Raw genomic sequence first — 27,577 nt, forward strand, 5'->3', positions numbered from 1 at the left:
TTTAAAAATTACTCATTTGTACAAAGATCACTTGTACTTTGCCTATACTACCATAAAGCGATAAATTCACACAAAGTAAAAAGATCAATGCAATCTTGACATTTTTCTCCTTACCTCCCATTCTCTGGCTGCTGCTGCTTCACTAGTAGAATCCTCATTTGGTTCAGATTCTTCAATCTTTTTCACTACTATAAATCCAGGTTCTCTGGTATATTCACCAGTATCTTCTGCATATATTTCTGGACTCCACTGAATGAAGAAGGCATACAAGTGGTCTGTCCTGTTAGAACATGTGACTATTAATAACAGACCTACTATTCTGTACTCCTAGCTATAATTACAAAATGGTATTTGTTAAATGACTTCACAAAACTTAAAGATTTAAAATACACAAAATATATACTATGCTTTATTTAAAAAGATAATGAAGCCCAATGGCAGGAAGACATTAACTTAAAAAAGTTTGCTCGTCTGTGTTCTGTCAAGTCGTTCTGAGAAACCAAGATTTTCCTTGGCATGCATGCTTTTGAGTAAGCTCAGATGCTGTTCATGGTAATTTTTTTTTTTTTTTAATCTTTAAAGAAACTAGTGATGGGAAAGGAAACTGAACTGGCAACTGTGACCTCATTCACACAATGACCTAATTATCTAAAATACGAGTAAACAATTTACTAACTGCCTATTTTAAAACCTGGATATTATAGAGAATTTTCCCAAGTTAATAGAAATTTAATGTGTTTAACTCTTAAATGATACCAGGAAAACACAATGTATTATTAGTTCAGGGATAGATGATCTAATCTTTTAAGTCTCTCACTCTCATTTTCAATTTTGTTTACTAGAGCAAAACCTGTTGTTACAAAAGATAATTAAATCCCGGATCAACCTACTTGAGGATCAAACACACATTTCAAATATCTATGTATTCTTGGCTATTAATTTGCAGGGATAATTGCATTTTAAAAAAGGAATTATATATCATTACCTGCCTTGAGGTAGTGGCCATACTGTTTAATATTCTGAGGAACCTCCTTGCTCTAAGACATTTTTTTAAAGTTTTTATTTAAATTCTAGTTAGTTAACATATTGCACAAGATTAGTTTCAGGTGTGTAGAATTCAGTGATTCATCACTTATATACAGCACCCAGTGCTCATCACAAGTGCCCTCCTTAATGCCCATCACCCATTTAGCCCATCCCCTGCCCACCTCCCCTCCAGCAACCCTCAGTTTGTTCTCTACAGTTAAGTCTCTTATGGTTTGCCTCCCTCTCTAAGACAATTTAACTAGGTTTCTTTACCACTAAAACTAGGTACACATTTACTTTTTTTTTGCATTAAATCACAGAGAGGAATAAAATTTAAAATGGGGTAAATTAAAAAGCACAAAATAGAAGCTAAGTAATTTTAAGGGGTGCCTGGTGGCTCAGTCAGTTAAGCATCTATTGGTTTAGGCTGAGGTCATGATTGCATCGGTCGTGAGATCCAGCCCTGGAGTTGGGCTCCACACTAAGCAGAGAGTCTCCTTGAAGATTCTCTCCCTGTAGCCCTCCCCTGACTCTTGCACATGTGTGCACCCATGCATGCACGCACCCCACGGGCACACACTCTCTTTTCCTTTCAAATAAATAAATTTTTAAAAAAATAATTTTAAAAAGATTTAATGTCAGGTTTTAATCATAAACTATTTTTTTAAAGTACTTTTCCACTGGTATTAAGTGATATATGAGATCATTTTATTTATTTATTTATTTATTTATTTATTTATTTATTTATTTATTTATTTATAAGATTTTATTTATCCATTCATGAGAGACAGAGAGAGATGCAGAGGCAGAGGGAGAAGCAGGCTCCCTGTGTAGCAGGAAGCCTGATGCGGGACTCGATCCCAGGACCCTGGGATCATGACCTGAGCCAAAGGCAAACGCTTAACCGACTGAGCCACCCAGGCATCCTTATAAGATCATTTTAATTCAAGGAATCTCAGTAACGTTTTTGAGTCTTTTTACCTTTCTTGTGGCACAGCAAACCAATATTCATGTTTCTTATCTCTCTGTGCATACTGTTGCATTGTTGCACTTGCTTGAGATACAAATGTTTTCCTCATTGGTTTTCCAACTCTGAGACATAAGAACTTATGTAATCGATGCCGCCTCTTTTCTCTTAAAAGTGCAGAACCTAGAAATGAGATACAAACAGAGCTCATTCAATTCTCATACACCATGCTTAAGCAATTTGGTTTATGTTTACCTCCAAACTTCTGACAAGTTAATACAGAATAAAATTTAATTTACTGACAGTCACTTAGATAAATTCTCTTAAGTAACTTTTATTTTCTTCCAACGACATTCATGAACTAGCACCCAAGTTATGAACTGAAATTATGTCTAAGCATATCAGGAAAAAAAGGGAAAATTTTAGGAATTCTTGCATTAAATTTTTGCTTGGAACAACTATATTAATTACATGCACATATATAATTTTCTTCATATTCTCTATCAGACTTCTAGAATAACATCAAAACACATTTGTAGAATCTTTAAAGGTTTACTTTAATATAATAGTTATTACAGACAAAAATTTAATAAAAAATGTTTCTGGAAGCTTTTCCATATATATGAGGTAGGATAAAACAATCAACAATATCCTGGATTCAGCCATCTATTCGGACAGTTTATTATGAATTTTCTCTAACTCTTCCAAACAGAGATACTGACATAAGGTATACTGAGGGTCTGACACTATGACTGAATTCAGAATTCTGGACATTATTAGCTTATGAGGGTGGCATACTGTGGAAGAAAAAGCATTTATTTATAATCAAGATAACTGGGTACTAGTCATGGCTTTCTTCTGTACAGTATGGTGCAAGGTGCATAAATCTATCTGAGCCTCAATATTTACATCTGATTAAAAGAGTGAACTTTTACCAACAATTATATTCCACAGTTGTATATTTATTAAACCATTTTGTTATAAGGTCACTAAAGATCAGAAATGTGTACTATTTCCCTATTATAGAACGTCAAGTTACTTAAAATTAGTTACTTAAAACAAATTTTCATTCCCTCCCCCCTCAAAAAGAACTCAAACGATAATACAGGTACACCTATAACTAAACTTATCAATTTTTCTCCTTTAGTATTTTGTCATAATAGGAGCTCCCTCCCCATCTAATCCCATACTCCAACAAACCCAATAAGTGAAAGCATTCTACCACATTATTAGGTTAAACAGAACCCCTCATTTTATTTTTTTCAAAGATTTCAAAATATAAGGCAACCATCAGACACAAGGATAGCAAATAAAGACACTCACACCAGCATTCTTTACAATATCAAAGATAGGAAACAGCTTAACAATATGAATTGTTAATAACAACTGAATGTATTAACAGTATGGAAATGGTTAAAATACAGGGCCATTAAAAGCCGTATTTTCAAAAAAACTATAATGACATAGAAAATTATTCATGACATAAAATGTCAAGTGAAAAAAGGATACAACAGTATAATCCTGATTTTATATAAAAAATACGTATGTATAGATACAAATACCAAAATTGTATACATATGTATTTAAATGTGTATGTATATACACATATACACCAAAAATCAAAGATAAATATACCAAATGTTAATAATGATTATTTCATTGATGAATTTCAGGTAATTTTTATACATTTGCTAAAAAAAATCTGTATTTGTGAAATGTTCTTTAATGAACATTCATTAGTTCTGAATAAAGAAAAAGGTATTATAAAAGAATTATTCAATTTTTTATAAAACTTTCTTTGAGTAAATTAATTCTTTAACATATACTAAATATCATCAGGATATTTAGGGCGCCTGGGTGGCTCAGTTGGTTAAGCAACTGCCTTTGGCTCAGGTCATGATCCTGGAGTCCTGGGATAGAGTCCTGCATTGGGCTCCCTGCTCGGCAGGGAGTCTGCTTCTCCCTCTGACCATCCCCCCTCTCATGTGCTCTTTCTTTCTTTCAAATAACTAAATAAAAAATCTTTAAAAAAAAATAAATAAATAAATAAATAAAAAATAAAAAAGATGGTGCAAAGAAAATCCACCACAGGTATTTTAAAAACTGAACCAAACTTTTGTATATTGCTGGTGGGAATATAATATACAATATAATATACAATACAATATAATATACAAAAGCTTGGGGGGGTTCCTCAAAATTAAATTAAACACAGAATTACCATAGGAGCTAGCAAATCCACTTTTGGGTATATATCCAAAAAAAATGAAAGGAGGGATTTGAACAGATATTTGTACCCCAATGTTCATAGCAGGATTATTCACAATAGGCAAAATGCAGAAACATCCAAATGTACATTAACAAATGAATACATAAAGAAAATGTGGTGGTATGTAAAGTTGACCAATGAATGATGCAGGGGTTAGGGACATGGACCCCCCCACACAGTCAAAAATTTGAGTATAAGTTTTGACTCCCCAGAAACTTAACTACTACTAGCCTACTGTTGACTAGAACCTTTACCAATAACATAAACAGATGTTTCACATGTTTTGTATGCTATATTATATACTGTATTCTTATAGTACAGAAAGCTAGAGAAAAGAAAATGCTAAGAAAATCATAAAGAAGCAAAAATACATTTACAGTCCTGTACTGTATTAAAAAATTATGTATAAGTGGACCTGCATAGTTCAAACCCATGTTGTTCAAGGGTCAACTGTATACTGGAATATTGTGCAGCTTTTAAAAGGAAGGAAATTTTGAAACAACCTACAACATAGATGAAATTTAAAGGCATTCTCCTAAGGGAAATAAGCCACACACAGAAGAACAAATACTGTATGATTCCACTTATATGAGGCACCTTATGTAGAGAGGCAGAAGTTCATAGAGACAGAATAGAATGGTGGAAGGGGAGGAAAGAATGAGGAGTTACTACTTAATGGATACAGTTTGTTTGGAAAGATGAAAAGTTCTGGAAATGGATGGTGGTACATGTGAGTCTCAACAATGTGAAGGTACTGAATGCCACTAAGTTTTACACTTAAAAATGGTTACTATGGTCAATTTTATTTTATGTATATTTTAGCAATAAATTAGAGTTTAATTTAAAAAGTTCATATGTAAACTAGATTGATTTGGAATCAGTATTTTAATAGATTATAAGAAATGTTAGCTAAGATACCTGAACTACACCCCATTTAATCTATTATGTATTAAGGGGAAGCTACTGTATATTAGAAATAAAACATAGTATATTACTATAATTTTCATAAGTAAACAGTACTAAAAACCAAAACTGAAAGAGAAATGGTTTTTTAATCTATCCTTGGTGTTTTTTAAAGGAAAACGTTTAATCAGACAATGATGAAATTTTGGACACTTGGAATAACTTAAGAGATAAATTTTTATGTCTAATTGCACTTTTTAACAAAAGGCAGAATTACAAACTTTGGCAATTACAAACTGCAATTACAATATTTTATGTGCAGTAAAAAATGTTAATGAGGTAACACACCAAGAATTAAGAGAAAATGGAGAAATCAAAGGTATTACAGAGCTTGTGTGCATTTTCAAGAAATCGTTTAAAGACAGAACACCATTGAGTCAGGAGTATCTAAAGATGGTGGAAAAGATGATGTGTACAATCCACAATGGGATAAGAAGAAACCTCAGACTAGGAACTAGAGACCATATACTTATCCCCAGAGAAACATCAGTCAAGGGCCACTAGGTCTTCCTTCAGAGTGACCTAAGATACAGCAGCTTCTTAATCTGTGAGGAAAGAGGAAGACAATATGCAGTAAGATGAATTAACTTTATATATTCCTTAACACTTACCTTCTATGTCAGCAGTTGCGATTTTATGCTTAATTTCTTTTTGTGACACCTGTTGAATATTTTCCCTTTGCTGTTTAGTCTGTTGCATAGTATGGGTTTTCCAGAGTTTCCGTAGCTCTTCTACCTCTGAGTCCTGATTTTGCTCCTTTCCTTGTTTTCCTTTGTTGACAGTTTGCTTTTGTTTAAAATCTGCTGCTTCCCCACAAGGCATACTTTCTTTTTTACCCTCTTCTTGATGTAGGGAATTCTCATTCAGAAGAAAATCCTGGTCTGTATTACCTTTTATACTTGTGCTTTGTTCTTTAGGGCCTGACATTTCCTGAAAATTATCTGTAGCCTGATCTTCCTTAGTGGCCCTTTCAAGATTATCTAAATCTGTTTTAAGAGAAGTAGTCCCAACTTCATTTGTAGAATGTCCAGGATCAGATTTTAAGTGATCAGGCGTATTAGCAGACTCTGATATGGTTGTTAAACATTCTATGCCGCTCTGACTGACAGTTTGCACAGATTCTGATGATGCACCAGATGACTTATCTTGTCGAAGTTCATCTGACGAGACAAGCTCCTCCCGTACAGGAGAGAGTTCTGATTCTGTGAACACATCCTCAGAAAGAGACTCCTCAGTGCTCCTCGGAGCCGTGCTGGCACTGTCGTTACCTGCATCGCGGGCTCTGGAGTCTATTTCATCAGTATGACTTCTCGTCATTTTCTTTAAGTGGCAGAAGTCCCTTCCTGATACCTGATCTATCTCTCTGTCAGTAAACAAAATTAAAAGTTGTTACTTTTTAAATTGCATTTTATTTCCCAAAAATGTAACACTGAATGAGTTATCACTAAAAAGGCTTCTAGAAAAGGGTATAGTATATATCTCAAGAGCATATCAAAAATTTGATTTAAATAGATAGACCAAGTAATTAAGTCAAGCCTTTGCAATGATTTCTTGAGATCTGGGAAACATCAACAGAAGATTTCCTGAATTAATCTACCTGAAAAGAAGTTGGAAATATAAGTTTTGGGTGAAGCTATAATTCTACACTAAACTTTATTCATTACAGGAATATGGAAAATAAGCTTAGATAAAATTTTGATTAAAATTTTAAATTTCTTAAGAAAAAATACATTGATATTACATACATGGACACAGACACACAGTGCTCATTTACGTTTAAATAGAGATTATACTAAAACATGCAGCTCAAATGCAAAGTTGAAGACCAACTGGAATAAAACTGAGGCAAAAATACTTATAGTAATTTTTTAGGCTACCAGCAACAACTCTTAATTCAGAAAGAACTTGTTCTGCTAAAGGTTTAGATACTAGATATGTGAATGGTTCATATTTCTATCAAGATTTCCATATTTAATGGCATTTATATATATGAGCACTAATGTTCAAAGTTAGTTTAAATTCTGGAAGGAGGCAATACAAACATCTATATAAAGCATGAAATGAAAGTCAGAAATTTAAAGTGATGGTTAAAAATAGTTTGTGACAAATGGAAATTAACATGAGTTCTTAGTGGAAAAACTACTAACGTTTATGTAAGTTTAAGAATAGGAGATAAGTTGAAACAAAAATAACTGGCTGTCTCTGGATGGTGAAGCTGGGGAACTCTCCTGTTTTATTCTTTCTTTGTAGTATTTTTCAAATTTTATATAACGAGTATGCATAACACTTTATAACTAAAATAGGTAAAAATTTATTTTTTAAAAAGTTATCCATTGAATTCCAATTCGTGTCTGTCTTGTCTCCCTTGCATCTGATTCGCCATAAGAAACACAAACATTTAATTTGTGCTATTAAAAATGTAATAGTGTCATCTACTGGTGATCCACTCAAATTGCACATATAGGATCTTGGAACATGGCAAAAGGCAAAAGTTTTGAGAAACTGTATGTGTACATTTAAGAAGACCATTAGGTAAGAGATAAAGTTAACAAATATAAGACATACGTTTGATTAAGGGCTGTAAAATCTTCAGAGTTAATATGCTGAAACTAGATATTTATGCCAATGATGTTGCTACTGCTTAACACAGTTCTAGAACAATACCTTTGAAATCAACTTTCCAAGCAGAAGACAGAAGAAAATCAATCAAATCTTATGCCTCAGTATTGCTACACATGACATTTCTCTGCAAAATTACTTGCTTTATTTATCTAATTTGCTGCCAAATAGTGTTTTTGATTAATTCACAAGGCAGGACTGAAAGATACTTATTTTTGGAGGAATTTTTTTTTAAATGGTTGGATCAAATGCATGGTCTTTCCAGGGACATTCTAAATAATAAAACAGTGATTTGCAAGAAGAGGAGCCCTACAGCATCCTAGTGGAATACTTACAGATCATTCAGCATAAGAGAATCCTAAAGTATCATAATAAAAACAGAAAAGCAGGGCAACAGAAAGTGAATCTCACAGTGACTGACAACATGCGCATATATATTATATATATATATAAAATCTTATTTCTTTTTTAATCTAATCCTTTACTCCTTCATCTTTGTCTCATCCTTTCACCCATCCCAACAATACTTATTTCCTGAAAGTGACTTTAGATGAGGATCTATAAAAATAACAAACACAGAAGATACTCTAGGAATTGTCCGCACCTCTACGGATGAGTTTACCAAGCCAAAATAATATCTATTGGATGGAAAGTATAATGGAGACTTTCTGAACAAGGGATTTTACTCTACCACAGGTATCCTAACAACTCATGTACTCTGCCTCAGAAACAAAAATAATTTGCTCTTCTATGTAAGCAGTTCTCTACCACAAGGGTTAATTTTCAAACAATGATCCACATCCCTGTGGGCTAATAAAGTTAAAGTGAAGACAGTTTTTAAACTATTGACAAAGTATGTGTGGAGGAATGGGGAGTATTCTTTTCTGTTGTCATTCCTTTCTTTGAATACTTTCTTCTCCTTTTCTTTCTTATTCCTCCCTTTTCTCTCTGGTCATTCCTTTGGTCAAGCACATTACTTTCAAAGGCTGTGCTGAGCTGCAGTCTCACAGCTATGTTATTTGAATCACATGAATCCCTTGACCAGTATATTCCAAGCATAACTCTTTTCAAGGATAACCGAGGGAAGGATGCTCAAGAGATCTCTCTCAAATCCCACACCAGACTCTTTACGCTCTTCTAAGAAAAATTTGAAAGCTACCCTAGTCTACTTATATTACCTTAAATTAGTCACAGAAATAATTTAAAAATCTGAATGCTGTGTTTGAATAAAAAGGGCTGGTAAACATTAAATTAAATAAGGTTTACATGTTACTTTTAAATATCCAGTTCCCTTACGAAATATACAAATAGAAATCCAGAACAATTCCTAACTATTGAAGGTGTGTTAAAAATAATCTTTTCGGGGCGCCTGGATGGCTCAGTCATTAAGCATCTGCCTTCGGCTCAGGTCATGATCCCAGGGTCCTGGGATTGAGCCCCGCATTGGGTTCCCTGCTCCAGGGGAAGCCTGCTTCTCCCTCTCCCATTCCCTCTCTCACTGTCTCTCTCTCTGTCAAAAAATAAATAAAATCTTTAAAAAAAATAATCTTTTCAATACTATTATTTTTTCATTGCTGGTAAAATGAAAAGCAGTTTTAATAAAACTAATAAAAAATACTTAAGAGTAAAAAAAAAAATACTTAAGAGTATTAAACCAGGGTCAACTATCAAGATGTAATAAAATGCCAAAGGAGTATAAATACCAATCTTACATGGGTAAGGATTCCTTTATTTTGCTATCCAAAATTTCTTTGTACATTGCAGCTGACATCACCTCTTCCATTGGACACATGATGCCATATTCCTCACAGCCATTCTCTTGAACCAAAGGGTCAGTTTTATGTGGATCAAACATTATATTATTTGGTGTTATTAGCAGCACACCACTGACTGTGCCCTAAGATGAAAAAAGAAAATGACATTTAATGCTCAAATTTTCAAAAAGTATTCTAGCTGTTTTTACTAATTTTCTTCAGATGTTAGGCCATCTGTTATATATAAAAGTAGTATATCCAAGCACTAAGACATTCTCATGAAAACATTTTTTCATTATGTTTTACATTAATTTGCATTCTGCTTCGTGTGTTGTTCCCTCACTACAGGTACCAAATATAGTTTCCTGTACACAAACAGGTTTAATAAATAATGTGTTGATAATTCAATCCAGTATAAAAGAAAAATAGCATAATCTCTCTAAAATGTCTTTTTAAAAAAAAATCTGTTTCAATTGACTCTGTTAACTACCTAACTATTTGACTTTGGGTATGTAAAGCTTCTGGGCCTCAGTGCTGTCATCTGTAAGAGTAGGTAGATTAGATACTTCTAGAGTATACAGTAATCATTTTTAATTTAATCATGACAAGTTATGAAATTTTAAATACATTTATATAAACAGCAATCTAAATACGAAGAGTCCAGCCTCTTGTCTTAGAAATGAGCAAACTGAAGTCCATAGGAAGCCAATCTCACTATTAGCTAATACTTATTGAAAGCTTTGTATGTATCACACTTTACATACATTATTGTTCATTTGATCTTCACAAGCACAGCTATGAGATGATTATACAAACAGGAAAATTAAGGTTGTGAGAGGCTAGGAAACTTATCTTAAGTAATAAATAACATAACTAACATAAGTGGTAGAACCAAGATTCAAAATCCAGGCAGTCTGTCTAAAGGCCCTCCACATTTGAATCTAAACCAGTCACTCCAACTCAGGTGCTAAATATTCCTTAATCCAATTTTTAACTCCTATTCTATTATATTCTTTAAGTGTAAAAATGAAGAGCCATAGAGAATTCTAAAAATAAACTAAATAGTTACTTCACAGCTGTCCTTTTTTTCTGAAGCTATTAAGGAAAAGAAAATAAATCCTGCTTGATTTGGTGTAACATCCTCCTTCAAAATCCACATTCAGCTCTGTAAATTTACCTGGCTTAACTTTAAGAACATAAAACTTAAGTTATGACAGACACTACTATTAAAAATGATCAAGAGTAAAAACAGAAAACTCTGGGAGAGTTTTTGGTCACCCACCTGGGAGAAAGTTACTGCAGATGTTCAAGATAATAAAACATGCTTATCATGTGTAGTAACTGCATGCAATATTGGAGAGAAGCATATGCATGTGTGTATGCATTTCGGTGGGAAAAAGGGAATCGATCTGAAACTCTAAACAGCATTTTTTTTTTAGTTCATACCAGGGACTACCTAAATAAGGAGTAACTATATAAATGATGGCCTGATCATATTTTAATGGATATTTTAAATAGATTCATATAAATCAGGTTGTATTCCTGGATCATATGTCAACACAAGTCAAAAAGAGATGGTGAGGTATGTTGTAGGGGACATTTACATTGCTACAGATAATCCAAGAAATAGACAATCAAGAGTAGAGTATACACAATGTAAAAAATCTTAAAGGTTTCTGATTCTCTATCTTCCTTTACTCTATATCTCACCTTCTATAAACTTAAATTATTTGAGAAATAAAACCAAGGAATCAGTAAGAAGTAAGGAAAGCAAACATCAGGTCTCTGAAAGACCTCAGTTCATTCTTGGTTTCATAAATTTCATATAAGCATTAGTTTTAAATAATGGTATATTATTAGGTTCACTGGCATAACATTACATATTCTCTTTCACTTCAGAATATTTTTGCAAAGATAATGACTACTAGGTATATAAGATAGAGCAGGCCCAGTATTAATGATAATGCATTAATTCACTATACCTGTTAATGCTATAATACTGCTACTTTTAGTAGTGTAACTACAGAAATAATTTGAAAAGCCTCTCAAAATTGTGCTTCCACTTCTTTGACTAGAAGAGCCCTACCTCTTAACACTAGTCTGACCAATCTAGTAATGTTACTTTGCAGGAATTCACCCTTATTTGCTGCTATTGCAGATGTGCTAATGTATTCTTCAAGCTTCTTTCCCTGATTCTAGGTGGGACTCTGAGGTATTCTGTCAGATGTTATTCTCTTTAAATCAAGAGTTGGTCATGAGAAACACTACTTCCACATAAAATTCACAAAAGTCTTTTGACGAAGTAACTGCTTAAATTCAACTAACCAAGACCAAGTTTGAAATCATCAACTCAAACTAAAATACTCCTGTTTCACTCTTTTTAAGGCTGTTTCATAAATCTGAACGTATTATCAGGAGCAAGAATGTATTATAGTAAGCGGTTTCTAATTAAAATATCTTTTTTTTATGTGCCTTGTTGAGCATTGCTATTTTTTAAAATTTTATTATGTCATGTTACTCACCATAAATTACATCATTAGTTTTTGATGTAGTGTTCCATGATTCATTGCTTGCGTCTAACACCCAGTGCTCCATTCAATACGTGCCCTCTTTAATACCCATCACCAGGCTAACCCATCTACCCACCCTCCTCCCCTTTAGAACCCTCAGTTTGTTTCTCAGAGTCCAGCCTCTCATGGTTCATCTCCCCCTGATTCCCGCCCCCCTTCATTTTTTCCCTTCCTATGAGCGCTGTGATTGTTTAAGACTGATGAATCACAGACCTGTACCTCTGAAACAAATAACACATTATGTTAAAAAAAAAAAGAAGATAAAATATCTTCTTTATCCATATGACCTTCAGAAACTTTAAGCACAGATTTCTCTTTAGTATTAGTGACTGCCAATTCCTTATGTGCAATTACTTGACTAATCTTCCATGGAGAAATTATTTCTATTAGAAAACAAAGTGCCTACTTTTGTCCATTGACAGATGAATGGATAAAGAAGATGTGGTATATATATACAAGGGAATATTATGCAGCAATCAAAAGGAATGAAATCTTGCCATTTGCAACGATGTGGATGGAAATGGAGGGTATTACGCTGAGTGAAATAAGTCAATCAGAGAAAGACATGTATCATATGATCTCACTGATATGAGGAATTCTTAATCTGAGGAAACAAACTGAGGGTTGCTGGAGTGGTGGTGGGTGGGAGGGATGGGGTGGCTGGGCAATAGACACTGGAGAGGGTATGTGCTATGGTGAGCGCTGTGAATTGTGTAAGACTGTTGAATCGCAGACGTGCACCTCTGAAACAAATAATACATTATATGTTAAAAAAAAGATAGCAGGAAGGGAAAAATTAAGGGGGGGAATTGGAGGGGGAGATGAACCATGAGAGACTATGGACTCTGAGAAACAAACTGAGGGTTCTAGAGAGGAGGGGGGCGGGGGGATGGGTTAGCCTGGTGATGGGTATTAAAGAGGGCACGTACTGAATGGAGCACTGGGTGTTATATGCAAACAATGAATCATGGAACACTACATCAAAAACTAATGATGTAATGTATGGTGATTAACATAATAAAAAAAAAGAAAATAAAGTCTGTCTGTAAAAGTTACCACTCAGACTACAATATTTCTGTAAATACTAGAAGATAAAAAACTATAATTTGGGATACATCCCAGCAGAGAGAATAGCTTTTACTGATCTTTTTTTTTAGTCTTAAATCTACTGTAACCTATTATAATTTTGTTGATAAATTTCCACAATTTTTACATAAATAAACTTCATTATAATAAATCTATAGGAAGAGCCAGCCTCCAGCAAACGTTTACCTTCCAAGAACACCAGGCTGTAAGCTGTTCCTAAGCCTGTCAATGACTTTATCTTTGCTTTGATACTTAAACAAAAATTTTATTCAAATGGTTACAACTGAAATTCTGCTTCTAGCCAAGAACTAATTTTGCCTAAAACTTTACTAAAGCCACACACACACACACACACACACACACACACACACACACACACACACACACAATACACGAAATGACTATTTTCAGTTACTGGAATGCTGGACGATGATACCTGAATAAGGGAAAACAAAGAACATGAACTCTATAAATGCCCCAGCGTACTGAGTGGGGAGTTTCCAGGCTAGAGGCAGAGAAAGGAGAGATGAGCACTCCCAATTGAGAATGGTTTGGAGATACACAGAAGGCCTTCTTTCAAGTTTCCAGTTGAGCACTGAATGCTACCTATATGTATGGCAACTATCCCAGGACAAGAAAAGCAGCAGCACTCAAAAGAAGCAGAGGAAACAATTCATAGAGTCAACAGAGAAAGGAACAGCTTGTATTCTTACCAACCACAGCAAAAAACCTTATAATTTACAGCGCCCCAGAAATCTCAGAAGGGCACTGTGTCAGTAAAGGGAAAAACTAGCTATCGTTGCTTTGGTCCTGCCTGACAAAACTTAAAACAAGCTATGTTATGATCAAACTGCTTCTAAAACACAACTGTGTTACAGAAAACAGTACAAGTATACGTAGAGAAATATAAAAATATCCAGCACCCAAGAAGGTAATAATATTTATATCTGATATCCAGTTAAAGATTACTAGGCATGTAAAGAAAAATAAAAAAGTGACTCATCACAATGAGAAAAGTCAATTAACAGGAAGAAACGCAGAAGTGAGAGAGAGAAATTAATTAGTAGAAAGACATTAAAATAATTACTATATATTCCATATATTTAAGAATATAGGATAGATTGTGTATGGTAGTTATGGACAAGGAAGATATATGAGAGCCAGTTTGAACTTACAGAGATGATAAATATGCTCAATAGAATTAACAGCAAATTAGACATGGGAGACAAAACATTAAAACTTAAAGGTATAGCAATTGAAATTGTCCAAAATAAAAAGAAAAAAAAAAACAGAGTATCAATGAGCTATGTTGAGACACAACATTAAGCAGCCTAATATATGCATAATTGGAGTTCCCAAAGAAGAGAAGAGGATGGAGAAAAAAAATTTGAAGAAATATGACCCCAAATTTTCCAAATCTGATGAAAACTATAAACCAACAGATTCAAGAAGTTGAGTGAATCCCAAGCAAAACAAACAGAAAAATACACCAAGGCACATCATAACCCAATGGTTCAAAATCAATGATAATGAAACTCTCAAAGATACATACTCTGCAAACTATGGAACACTTATGAAAGAAATTGAAGAGGACACAAAGAAATGGAAAACATGCCATGCTCATGGATTGGAAGAAAACATTGTTAAAATGTCTATACTACCTTAAGCCATCTACATATTTAATGCAATCCCTATCAAAATACCACCAGCATCTTTTACAGAGCTAGAACAAACAATCCTAAAATTTGTATGGAATCACAAAAGACCCTGAATAGCCAAACAATCCTGAAAAAGCAAAGCAAAGCCGGAGGCATCACAATTCTGGACTTCGAGCTACAGTCATCACTACATGACTACCAAGTTGTAGTCATCAAGATAGTATGGTACTGGCACAAAAACAGACACAAAGATCCACGGAATAGAATAGAGAGCCCAGAAATGGACCTACAACTCTACAATCAACTAATCTTTGACAAAGCAGGAAATAATACCCAATGGAAAAAAGACAATCTCTTCAACACTAGTGTTGGGAAAACTGGACAGCAACATGCAGAAGAATGAAACTGGACCACTTTTTTACACCATACACAAAAATAAATTCAAAATGGATGAAAGACCTAAATGTGAGACAGGAAACCATCAAAATCCGGTAAGAGAACACAGGCAGCAAACTCTGACCTCGGCTGTAGCAGCTTCTTCCTAGACATGTCGCTGGAGACAAGGGAAACAAAAGCAAAAATGAACTACTGCAACTTCAAGATAAAAAGCTTCTGCACAGCAAAGAAAACAATCAACAAAACTAAAAGGCAACCTACAGAATGGGAGAAGATATTTGCAAATGACATATCTGATGATAAAGCATTAGTATCCAAAATCTATAAAGAACTTATCAAACTCAACACCCAAAGAACAAATAATCCAATCAAGAAATGGGCAGAAAACATGAACAGACATTTCTCCAAAGAAGATATACAAATGGCCAAAAGACACATGAAAACATGCTCAACATCACTCATCATCAGGGAAATACAAATCAAAACTGCAATGAGATACCACTTCACACCAGTCAGAATGGCTAAAATTAACAACACAAGAAACAACAGGTGTTGGCGAGGATGCGTAGAAAGGGGAACCCTCTTGCACTGTTGGTGGGAATGCAAGCTGGTACAACCACTCTGGAAAACAGTATGGAGCTTCTTCAAAAAGTTAAAAATAGAACTACCCTACCATCCAGCAATTGTACTACTATTTACCCAAAGGATACAAAAATACAGATCCAAAGGGGTGCATGTACCCCAGTGTTTATAGCAGCATTACCTACAATAGCCAAACCATAGAAAGAGCCCAAATGTCCATCAACTGATGAATGGATAAAGAAGATGTGGTATACACAATGGAATATTACTCAGCCATCAAAAAGAATGAAATCTTGCCATTTGCAACGATGTGGATGGAGCTAGAGTATATTATGCTAAGCAAAATCAGTCAGTCAGAGAAGATCAAGTACAATACGATTTCACTCATGTGGAATTTAAGAAACAAAACAGATGAACAGATGGGGGATAAAAAAAAAAAAGAGAAGAGGGAAACAAACCATAAGAGACTCTTAAAGATAGGAAACAAACTGAAGGTTGATGGAGGGAGGTGGGGGGAGGCCTAGATGGGTGATGGCTATTGAGGAGGGCACCTGTCATGTTGAGCACTGGGTGCTGTATGGAAGTGATGAATCACTGAATCCTACTCCTGAAACCACTATTCCACTGTGTGTTGACTCACTAGAATTTAAATAAAAATTTGAAGGAAGAGAGAGAGACTATCTTAAATGCAACCAAAGAAAACACAAATGTACAAAACACCAACTACAAAAATTGTAGAAGACTTCTCTTCAGAAACAGTGCAAATCAGAAAATATTGTAGTTCTGAAAGAAACATCTTTGGTTAGAAGAGAAAAAGAAAACCATGTGTGACTTAAGTTGGTAACATCCTATAGACACTTTCTAAACAATATCTGGAGTTTATTCTCCAATTCTGTGTTACTTCACTATACTCGCTCTGCACACTACAAGTTCTTTGTTTAGAAAAGCAGCAAGGTCTGGTAGGATGAAACATGCACTCACACTGGGTTTGAATTCTTGCCATGATAGAGAAACCTTGGACTTATTAACCTTTTCTGAAAGTTTTGTTGTTGTTTTTCCTGTGAAGAAGGAGTAGAATCACCAACTTCATAGGATTGAGTTGATGAAATACTTAAAATACTTCATATAGTTTCTGGCATATAGTAAATAATAAATAGCAGTTATCTTCCTTTTGTGTGTTATACCAAGTTTGCAAGAGTTATCACTCCAAATAGTGCTCAGCAGTGGTCACTTTATATCAGCTTTTTGAAATATTCTACCAATAGCAAATCAGCTGTACTTTATTACAGTAAATTTATATCCCATTGCTTTTAACAACTGCAAAAGACCACCAGATTCTAAGTTATAAGCAAAGTCCATACTAACCTAAACTAGTATTTCCACCAATATCTTCTTAAAATATTCAATCAGTTGCTGATGTTGATAACTTAAAATGCAAATGCCAAATTGTCATATTTCAGTAATAAATAAAGTACAATAAAAAAATTTCTCTCAAGTATTATTCATTACCTTGCCACTGGTAATATATTTGCAATTAATTTTAAGAAATTTCTCAGTAAATGCTTCTTCTTCCTCAGAAGTTGAAGATACAACTCGTGCAGGTCGAATACCAGTAAAAGTAGATAAGGGAGTTGCTTCTTTCAGGTGGACTACATCAGGATTCTTTAAAAAAAAAATAATAATAAAGGCACTTCAGAGAACTAAATAAAAATTAAATTAGCACATTATTAAAGCCAAATGAATAGCTTTCCCCTATTCTCATTACATTCTTGGAGGTCAGCTCAAAATTTTTTTTTTTAAAGATTTTTATTTATTTGAGAGAGAGAGAGAGACAGAGTGTGAGGGGGGAAGAGGGGAGAGGCAGAGGGAGAGGGAGAACAGGGAGCCTGACACAGGGCTCGATCCCAGGACCCCAGGATCACAACCTGAGCTGAAGGTAGACGGTTACCCAACTGAGCCACCCAGGCACCCCTCAAAATAATCTTACGTTAAAAAGAAATAGGAAAGAATGGCACTGTGTTCACATTCAATAAAGATCTCTAACAGAGCTTAAAACTTATATTTTCAATGATTTCTTAATGGGATATATATTTATGAATCATCTGGAAAATACTGAAAACTGTATCTCTTGTACCTGCACACCAAACAAACACACACACTCAGTTGTTCCTGAAAAGACCACTTAATATATCCCTCAGGTGCTGGGAGCAGAGAAAAGATGGAGTGCTTGTCTGTGATACTTAGGAATTCAGCCAAACTCATTTCACTGGAAGAGCCATTTAAAATGTTAAGCTACAAGGAGTTAATCAATACCACTGTATAAAGTATTAATTGGTTAGATCACAGATTCTTGACTTTTTTTAATGCCATGGACCATTCTCACAGTGAAGTCTAAGGACCTCCTTCTCAGAATGTTTTTTGAATACTTAAAATATAGGATTACAAAGAAAAACAATTATAATGAAACACAATTATCAAAACATTTAAAAATTAGTTATAATTTTTATTCATAGTTATAATAGTTAAATATAGTTGATACATATCCTTCCTTATTAAACATGAAATAAAATCTAGTGTTGACTGATAATTATAATTTTGAACTATATGGCTATAAACAGTATTTTTGATATCTATTACTCTAAAACAATTTGAAAATATCTGTGAGTTCTATTGGGGACAAAGTCACAGGTATGCATGGTGCTACTCTACAGTTTGTTTATATTCTTAATTTGAAAAAATATTGTATTTCATTATATTTCACTTAAAATTGTTTCTATCCAAGTTCACAGACCCCTTAGAACTCATAGGTCCCCCCAAAGTTCAACATTCTATACAATGTAGATGGCTAGACAAATGTCCTTTATTCTTTGTCTTAAATACCTCCAGAGGCATTTTATAATTCCTGAGTAAATGAACACTGCCTTATAGAATAGTTTTCATAGTACCAAGGTTCTTCAGAGCTTTGAGCTAAAATCCGGCACTTTGTGACAAATACCCAATAGTTCTGACTTGGCCTTTTGAAATAATAAACAAGAATGCCTCCTCTTCAATCTCAAAGACTTCGAGATACTTGAAAAGCACTCTCAAATTTTAACATAACTTTTTCTACTTCACTAAATGGATCTAACTCCTTAAGTCTCTACAAGGACAAAATTTTAGACTTCCTTTCTAAATTTCATTATCTCTCTAGTAGATACCCAATAGATATTTTTTGAAGGAAGATCAGTACAGAATACTGCAAAACAACTATATTTAATATACTATGATTATACCTTAAAAAAACCTATCTGGAATTAGATTTTAACAGATGCATGACACTGTTTAATCATTAATATCTATTAACAAAGTTCTCAATCTTTTCATTTTATGATAAAAACTAGTAACTTTATACTCATCCCGTTGTCTTTGGTAATTACTATACTTGAGTTTTGTATGATACATAAATTCATTCAGCACAGATCATTTAAAAGGAGATGTTAGTAACAATAATATTAACGGACACTTATGAATATTTGTTATATTTAAGTGCTATATGAACCATTTCATTTAATTTTCAAATCATTCATATTAGGTATATACATTATTACCTTAATTTTAAAGGCCACTTATGGTTAGCCAAGTTCAGTAACTTGCCCAATGAGTAAGATGAAGCCAATATGTAAAAGCCACATTATCAACACTTGAACTAGTGAGCTTCACTGCAATACTTACACCTTCCCTTTCAAATGTTTTTCTAAACAATTGATAAATGTGTGAAGGGAATAAAAGCCAATTCCAGAGCCACTGGAGGGCCCTCTGCAAGCTGGCACAAAGCTATCAACAAATTTTGTTTATGACTGTTCAGTTACTGCCAGTTGACAACATTACCTACTATGTAACCTAATCATTCACAGAAACTATCAAGAAACACTGACAAATGTTTTCCTTATATGAAGATATACCTTGTTGAACAACATGATCGCTTAGGTTCCCTCAAAGTCTCAAATTCTATACTCAGTATCTATAGCAATCCCGATTTGTCAGTGTAATCCTATTAAGAAGAATACATGAGGGGGCGCCTGGGTGGCTCAGTCGTTGAGTGTCTGCCTTCGGCTCAGGTCATGATCTCAGGGTCCTGGGATTGAGCCCCACGTCGGGCTCCCTGCTCAGCGGAGAGCCTGCTTCTCCTCTCTCCCTCTGCCTGCCGCTCTGCCTACTTGTACTCTCTCTCTGTCAAATAAATAAAATCTTTAAAAAAATAAAAAATAAAAAAATAAAAAGAATACATGAGATGAGCTTAGTAAATGCTCGAAGTATAGCACATAAGCAACACAGGTGTACATTTCTTAAAGAAAAAAAAAAAGCAACGTTCAGAGGGATTGTAATTAGATCTCTTTTTAACTTACATACATGTACATTAGCACCCAAAATATCAGTATCTCTATGTAGCTGGTTTTGATTGGTGTTTATAGATATAGATTCTGATTCTTAATGCAATGATTTTGAAGCTCCTGAGTGCTTTCTGAGGTTTCTTTGTGCAATTCTGTTTTAGCTAATAGGGACAGAAAGGTCCTTAAAAATACAGAATTATAGATATTTATCTAATAAGCCTCAATCATTGCCCCAAATGTTCAAATGTGCAAAAGCAAAGCATCACTAGAACAAGTGAAGCAAAAAGGTTGACTTATGGTCTTTTTTTGTACAATATGATTAAATGTTATACATTATGATTTTTCCAGCTATAAAGTGGTAATAAAGAATATGGGCTCTGGACCAGAGTACCTGGGTTGGAATTCTAACTCAGCTACTAGCTAACTGAAGGAACTTAGACACTTAACCTCTCTGCCTCAGTTTCCTTATATGTAAAATAAATACTGTTACTGGTCAGGTACTGGAAGAAACAGATGGCACATCAACTTGAGTGAATTTAAAGAGTTTAAAAATGGAACTATTTACAAAGATATTATGCACTGTATACGAAAATTCAGGGCAAACAAGAGAGGAGTCCTTATCACCCGCAGGCCTAAAGGGGAGAAACAGATACCACAGAGACAGCAGGCTCTGTGTCTGATGAGATGAGAGGTTGAAGCATGTTGCCACTCTGAAGTGACCTTGCAGGAAGGGAGCTAAGAGAATAAATATGCCCCCCTCTTGCTCCTTTTCTCTCATCTTCTACCAATGCTCTTGAAAGACCAAAACTAAAAGAAGCAAAAGGTCAGGGGAACCCACTGATGTAGTCTAAAGCCCAAAGGAGGGTGTAGAATGGGTCTAGAGGAGAAAACAAAAACAGCCAGGACAAGTGCTATATCTCCTAAGTTTGAGGTTAGGAATAAATGACAATACTTTTAAAGTACTTAGAATTGTATCTGACACATGGTAAATTTTAGCCATTTATTATTTATTTACTCTTACATTGGTTCTACCTCCTTCTATGTTTCTTCAATATGCGAAGAAAAAATGGGTAAAAACTGACCCTGGAAATTCTCAAAGATAGTATTTTTATGTGGAAATAAATTATTCAAAAAAACCCACTGGGATCCTTTATGCTAACAAAGCCAGGAACATAATATTTTAGCCTCTATTGGTAAGCCACTACACAGCTGAACATCAAAGAAACCTATGGGTGATTATTAGAAATAGAAACTCTGACAATTTCTGGAAAAACATGCAAAATACTAATAAACATTTTAATTACTCTAATACAAATATGAGTTATATTTAATAAAATATAAGATCCTTGCTTCTAAGGGACTTAGAACGGGAGACCTAAATCCAATAATTATATATGGAGATATAAACACTAGAGATATGTAGAAAGTTATATAGGAATATTTTATCTTGTGAATCTAGTAATGAATATATTTCTAGGTAAAAAACAAAATACAACTAAAATTTAAAAATCACTGTTCAAAAGAATTATTTCCAACTATTGCCTATAATCAGATAGCAGGTGATGACTATCATCCAGGGAAAGGGAAAACTTCAAGAATTCAATGTTTCTTAACTCCTTTCTGGATCCATCCTAGGGAGAAAAAAATGTACTCATATAACCAGTCATATTAGAGATACTATTCATATGACCAGTCATATTAGAGGATACTTTCTGGGCATCTCTGGCAGCAACTGAGTAGCTACAGATTAAAAGGTCATTCATATAACTTTATTATTCTTTCCCTCTCTTCCACTAACATGGCAAAAGTGAGGAAGAAAGCATTTTCACATAGGAGAAGGCCTGGCTTTGTTGCTTTAGCATTCTCTTCTTTTTTGATCTTATGCCTTCAAGAAAGCTAGTTGGTAAGATTTGGTTTAAAGATGAGGGACAGAAAAGGACCCCACAGCGTTTTAGTCAGGCAGGATGCTACACAGTCAAGTTTTCACAATTCTGCTTTAAGGTTTGAAAAAGAAAGTAAATTAACCTAAGCCTACATTGCTCTCCTTTGTTGTTGCACTGCTTATGAGTACAGCAATTTGTAAGTGTCATGGGACAATGGCACGGCCATGTTCAAAAACATATTCTTATATCATTTGGTCCAGCTCATTAGAACCTGACTTTTGCTATCATCAACAGTGAAAAATGTAATATATTCCTTTCATGTGACTGCATTCTAAAGTACAGTGCTGATGTATTTATACAAATAAGATATCCGACAAATAAATATCTGAAAATGACCCCACTTCTTTCACTGTCTCACACCCAAACACACACGAAAAGTCCCTGGGCAAGGAGAAAAATAGTTATCAGTATATCATATACTTTGCTCCATGAAAGAAGTGGAGCTAGTTTAATACTAGAGCTTAGCAACTAATAATGTCTAATAATTTACAGGCAAGTTAATATTAATGATTTGTGTTTTGTACCCATAGGTCATTGGTATCTTAAATTCTGAGTGCATGTTGGGGCAGAAAAAAAAAGGATGCCTCCTAAAGTAGGCAAGGCAACACACATGACTCTCCCACAGTAATCTAGCCATTTAATAGAGGAATAGCCTTTTATGTGTAAACAGAATCACTAGGTCATAAAAAAATGGGAAATTATGATTAGTATTAATTTACATAAAAAAGGCAAAAAATATAATTCCCTTCAGAGAGATTTTAATCAAAATTATTAAATACAGTTTGGTTCTTTAGAATTCATTTATAAAATGTAACTTATATAGACCATTCCTTAAAAATGCTAGGTAAATTAATCCACTATTAATTACTCAAGAATACTTGGAAGAATGATTAAAATGATAAGTTTTTTTTAAAAGGTAGTGTATCAGGGGCACCTGGGTGGCTCAGTCAGTTAAGCAACTGCCTTCAGCTCAGGTCATGATCTCAGGAGCCTGGGATCGAGCCCATGGCGTGCTCCCTGCCCAGTGGGGAGCTTGCTTCTCCCTCTTGCTCTGCTGCTCCTTCTGCTTCTGCTCTCTCACTCATGCTCTCTCTCTCTCAAATAAAATCTTTAAAAATAAAAATAAATAAATAAATAAATAAATAAATAAAAGGCAGTATATCAAAAATAAACTCAAGGGTGCCTGGGTGGCTCAGTCAGTTAAGTGTCTGCCTTCAGCTCAGGTCATGATCTTGGGGTCCTGGGATCAAGTCCCTCATCACATTGGACTGCCTGCTCAGCTTCTCCCTACAATCGGCTTCTCCCTCTTCCCCTCCCCCCTGGCTTGTGCACTCTCTCTCTCTTTCAAATAAACAAAACCTAAAAAAAAAAAAAAAAAAAAAAGGAAACTCAAGAGTTCTAACTACTATATAAATAGAGAAAACTGAAATAAAAATCAAACAGGACATGGACTTCCTATCATGTTACTGTCATGCTTATTAGGTAAAACTCCTTCCTTAAATTATTATATGGTATTTATAAGAGAGAGTTGATGAATATCTGGATCACCACCAATAACAACAGTAAGTTAATTTAAGCTGTCTGGTTTAATAAGAATGTTCCCTTTAAAAACAGAAATTTATAAATTTATGTAGCAAAATAAAAAGGGAAAATTTTGTCGTAACCATAGTCAAAGCAGGATAAAAAAGCATGATGATAAACACATATACAGTGACATTTCTTCATAGCTATCTTTGAAAAGTAGGGACACTTACAGTGGCCTTATCAAATTCGGCCTCAGAAGATGTTGGTGACAGAGGACTTATAGGGCTTAGAGATGGAGAGCTCTCAACACTAGAGACATATTCAGGATCAGGAACATACAAAACCTGCAAGAAAGCATTTGCATAAAGATTCAGTCAAACTGAAATATTAATAATTGAATGGTGTTCTATAAGCAAGTACCATTAACAATGATCTTCACCAATAAATAGAAAAGATAAAAATCTTCAAATTAAAAGAATATTTATTACCATAATAATTCTAACAAAGTAAAAAAAAAAGATTTAAATTCAATTTAGACAAGTTTGATAATAAGTACTATCAAAGATAGGCTGGAGAAACAGTAATTCTCATGTACTATGGGTGTTACTCTTAGAGGACAATTTGGTAATAGCTGGCAAAATTTAAAATGCACGTATCATTTAACTCAGCAATTTTACTTCTAGGACTTTACAGAAATGCCTGCATATAAAAAAGAGAGATGTAGAAGAGTGTTCCCAACAGCAATGTTTATAATAACAAAGGAGTTGAAACAGTCTAAAGCTTACTGTGCTTTGTTAATATATCAATATAGTGCAATACTATCTACACACGAAAAAGTCTGAGGTCAAGCCATACTTAAATAGAACATTTTTTAATCATCAAAGTTAAATTTAAAAAAAAGGGAAAGGCTAAAATATTTCTGGAAGAGGATACAAATTGTTAATGTGGTTGCTTCTGGAAAAGGAAACTAGAAGTCTGAGATGGGATAATTTTGAATTTTTTATCATGTACATGTATTGCTTTGAATATTGTAATACGCTCTTTAAAATTACATTTGAAAAGGTAATTCACAACTATTTTCAATCTTAGTAATCTTCAATTACTAAGAAAAATTAATACAGATATAAGCGACCATTTTCTCTTCTAGAGACAATATGATTTGTTCAAAGCGTGCATAAAATTATTCCTAAATTTTCTATTGTCAACTATACTGCAGTGGATACTTTCTGTCTTGCTACTGAATGCTTCTAAATACCAATGCATTAAAAAAAGATACCTGTCCAGTAACAACTGCTCGGGAGAATAACTTATTTAACTGAACAAGTTCGTTGGGCGTTGTATCAAATTTCAGGGCTATACTATTCAAAGAATCCCTTGATTCAACCTGTTTGAAAGAAAAAATAAATTATTAGAATCGGTTAAAACACAAAACTAAATTATGAGGCTTAATATTATGAAGATGTCCGTGGACCAATCTCACATTTGATTAACAAGTGGTATTTCCCATCTTTAGATATAGGTTAACTTGAGAAATTTTGTGCTTTGTTAGCAAATGGCCTCAACCTATTATGATACAGTGTATATGCTTTATATTGTATATCACAATTATATGTGGGCCTCTACTTCAAGTAATTTCCAAATACAAAATATAATTTACAAAACACAAATGATTTTTATTTTACAAAGGCTCTAAAATATATTATTCCTTTAAATAGTTTCTAAAACATATGGAACCTAGAAACACACAAATTTTATTTTAGCAAAGTATGCCTGTATCAACCTGAAAATGCTATTCTAACGATCTTTACATATATATCCTATCATTTAAATATATAAATCAGAAAACATATGTGAACCAAAATTTGGCAATCTGCTTCTAAATCATTAATATCCTTTAATGATTTTATTTATAGAAATCTTAAATTATGGGATTTTGCCAATTACCCTGAAAGAAAAAGTCACTTGATCAGTCATATTCCTTTGGAGTCCTCTTATACATAAGGCATTATGACAACTGTGTAGGATAAAATTAAGTGCAACTAAATGGTTTTTAGTGCACAAGGGATTTACAATCTAGTTGGAAAATAGGAAAAGACAAAAAAAGATTATATGAGATGAAGAGCAATTTAAATGAAACAACAAATATAACACAAGTTCTGAGTATGGATAGTATACCATATTTGCTACAGATTGTCCAAGAAAGACTATATTAAAATGATTTAAAAGCTAGATTTTGAAGAAGGATTGGAATTTGAAAAGTAGAGAGAAGAGAAACAACATTCAAAGTGAAGAGCATAGGACTGACATGTTAGGAGACAGAAAAGTACAAAATACTTTTTGTGTGATACTATTTCTTCCTCCCCAAACCACCCAGAGTACACTAATGAGTTTAGGATTTTAGGAAGGTAACTAGAGTTAATTCTCAAAAAGGATGAGATTGGAAAGGCATTTAGAATTAGGCTGCAAAAGACTTTGAAAGTCAAGAAAAATAGGTATGTATATAACGTAAAAAAGCAATAAATATATAGTTTTCCTTTAAGGGTTATATAAAACCAAATTTGTGACAAATACATGGGATAATAATTGAATAGTTCTGTTTCCTTCCTTTTATGCAAACTTTCTCATCTATGTAATGAGATGATCTATCACTTACCCTATTGAGATAATATACGTAGAAGCTCTCTGTAAACAAATTTTATTTTGCAGTAACATCTGTAAGTTTACAAAATACTTTCATATTATCTCACATTTTATCCTCACAATGATCCTATTAAATGGGGGTGATGAAAGTAATAAAAGACGCCAACAGTTATAAAGCAAAGAAGTTATATGGCTTAAGTGATAACAGGTCTAGGATTAATGAGGCAAGAGAATAAATGCAGAAAAATCAACTTAACACTACTGCAGTAAATGAGGTTAAAAGTAATAGAAATGTAAAAAGAAATTAAGGTATATAAGGTTTCCAAATAAGACTCGAGAAAGCAATCATGGAATGAATGAGGTTGTGATGATGGTAGTCATAGTAGTAGCAGGTCAGGGGAGCAAATGGTAATAAGCAGCTGATGTTGAATCTCAAAATTCCAATCCGGACGAATAACAGACTGAAGGGAAATGAAAATAAGAAAATCAAGCACTGGACAAGGAATAGAAAATTGGTAAAAGGGTTGCTACAGTTTGTTAAGTATCAAATGAAAGCAGGAAATACAAGCATCTAGAAAGGTAGGAATAGAAAAAAATTGGAGTCTCACTCCACATAGTCTATACAGTAAAGTTCTTAAGATCTCTAAGTAATAGAATTTAAATGGAAAAGTGAAAAGAAACAAGGGACCACTTACATTAGGAATCAAGAAGAATAGAACAGCCAGTAAGAGATGGAAGATAGAATAAAATTGACAGCAAGAATACCAGGGCAATGAAGCATAATGACGGCAAAATGTAGTCCAATTAGTTTCAAGAACAAATAGAGGGAAAACAGGAGATATACTCAAAGAAATGATGGGTGATAATCTTCCAGAACTATGAATGATATACTCCTCAGACTGAAGAAACACAGTAAGTAAAAATTTGTCTGAATCAGGGCTTAACCACAATGGCACTGTAGAACTGTAAAGAAAAAAGGGAAAACTCCAAAAACAATCTTAAAAAGAGAAGACTGCCTAGAAATGAATAAAAATAAAAAGGCAACAGAGGGACATAAGACAACGAATTACAACACTGAAAGCGCTATCAGAAAACAACTGTCAACCTGATGATCTATAGACAGGTCAACTACCAGGAATGAGGGTGAAGTGAAGACTTTCAGACATTGCCTGATTATCCATTCCCAGATCCTCACTGAAAACAACTGTTA

The 27,577-nt window shown here is 33.9% G+C and overlaps 1 protein-coding gene across 6 annotated transcripts in view; it reads right to left on the reverse strand.

Moving 5' to 3' along the window:
* OXR1 (oxidation resistance 1) overlaps positions 1 to 27,577 on the reverse strand; it is a 365,575-nt gene that overhangs the window by 38,138 nt on the left and 299,860 nt on the right. For all 6 annotated transcript variants that reach the window (XM_028109391.2, XM_028109432.2, XM_028109416.2 and 3 more), the window contains 7 exons: positions 25,004 to 25,111; positions 23,958 to 24,071; positions 17,400 to 17,552; positions 9,557 to 9,741; positions 5,837 to 6,588; positions 2,008 to 2,176; positions 115 to 280 (listed from right to left, as the gene is read on the reverse strand). In XM_028109391.2, the coding sequence (XP_027965192.1) occupies positions 115 to 280; positions 2,008 to 2,176; positions 5,837 to 6,588; positions 9,557 to 9,741; positions 17,400 to 17,552; positions 23,958 to 24,071; positions 25,004 to 25,111 (1,647 nt within the window). The remainder of the gene's footprint in view (positions 1 to 114; positions 281 to 2,007; positions 2,177 to 5,836; positions 6,589 to 9,556; positions 9,742 to 17,399; positions 17,553 to 23,957; positions 24,072 to 25,003; positions 25,112 to 27,577) is intronic.

The sequence above is a fragment of the Eumetopias jubatus genome, unplaced genomic scaffold (assembly GCF_037043125.1).
Source record: "Eumetopias jubatus isolate StellerSeaLion01/CBP00866 unplaced genomic scaffold, mEumJub1_p1.0 scaffold_4, whole genome shotgun sequence".
NCBI classification, from domain to species: domain Eukaryota; kingdom Metazoa; phylum Chordata; class Mammalia; order Carnivora; family Otariidae; genus Eumetopias; species Eumetopias jubatus.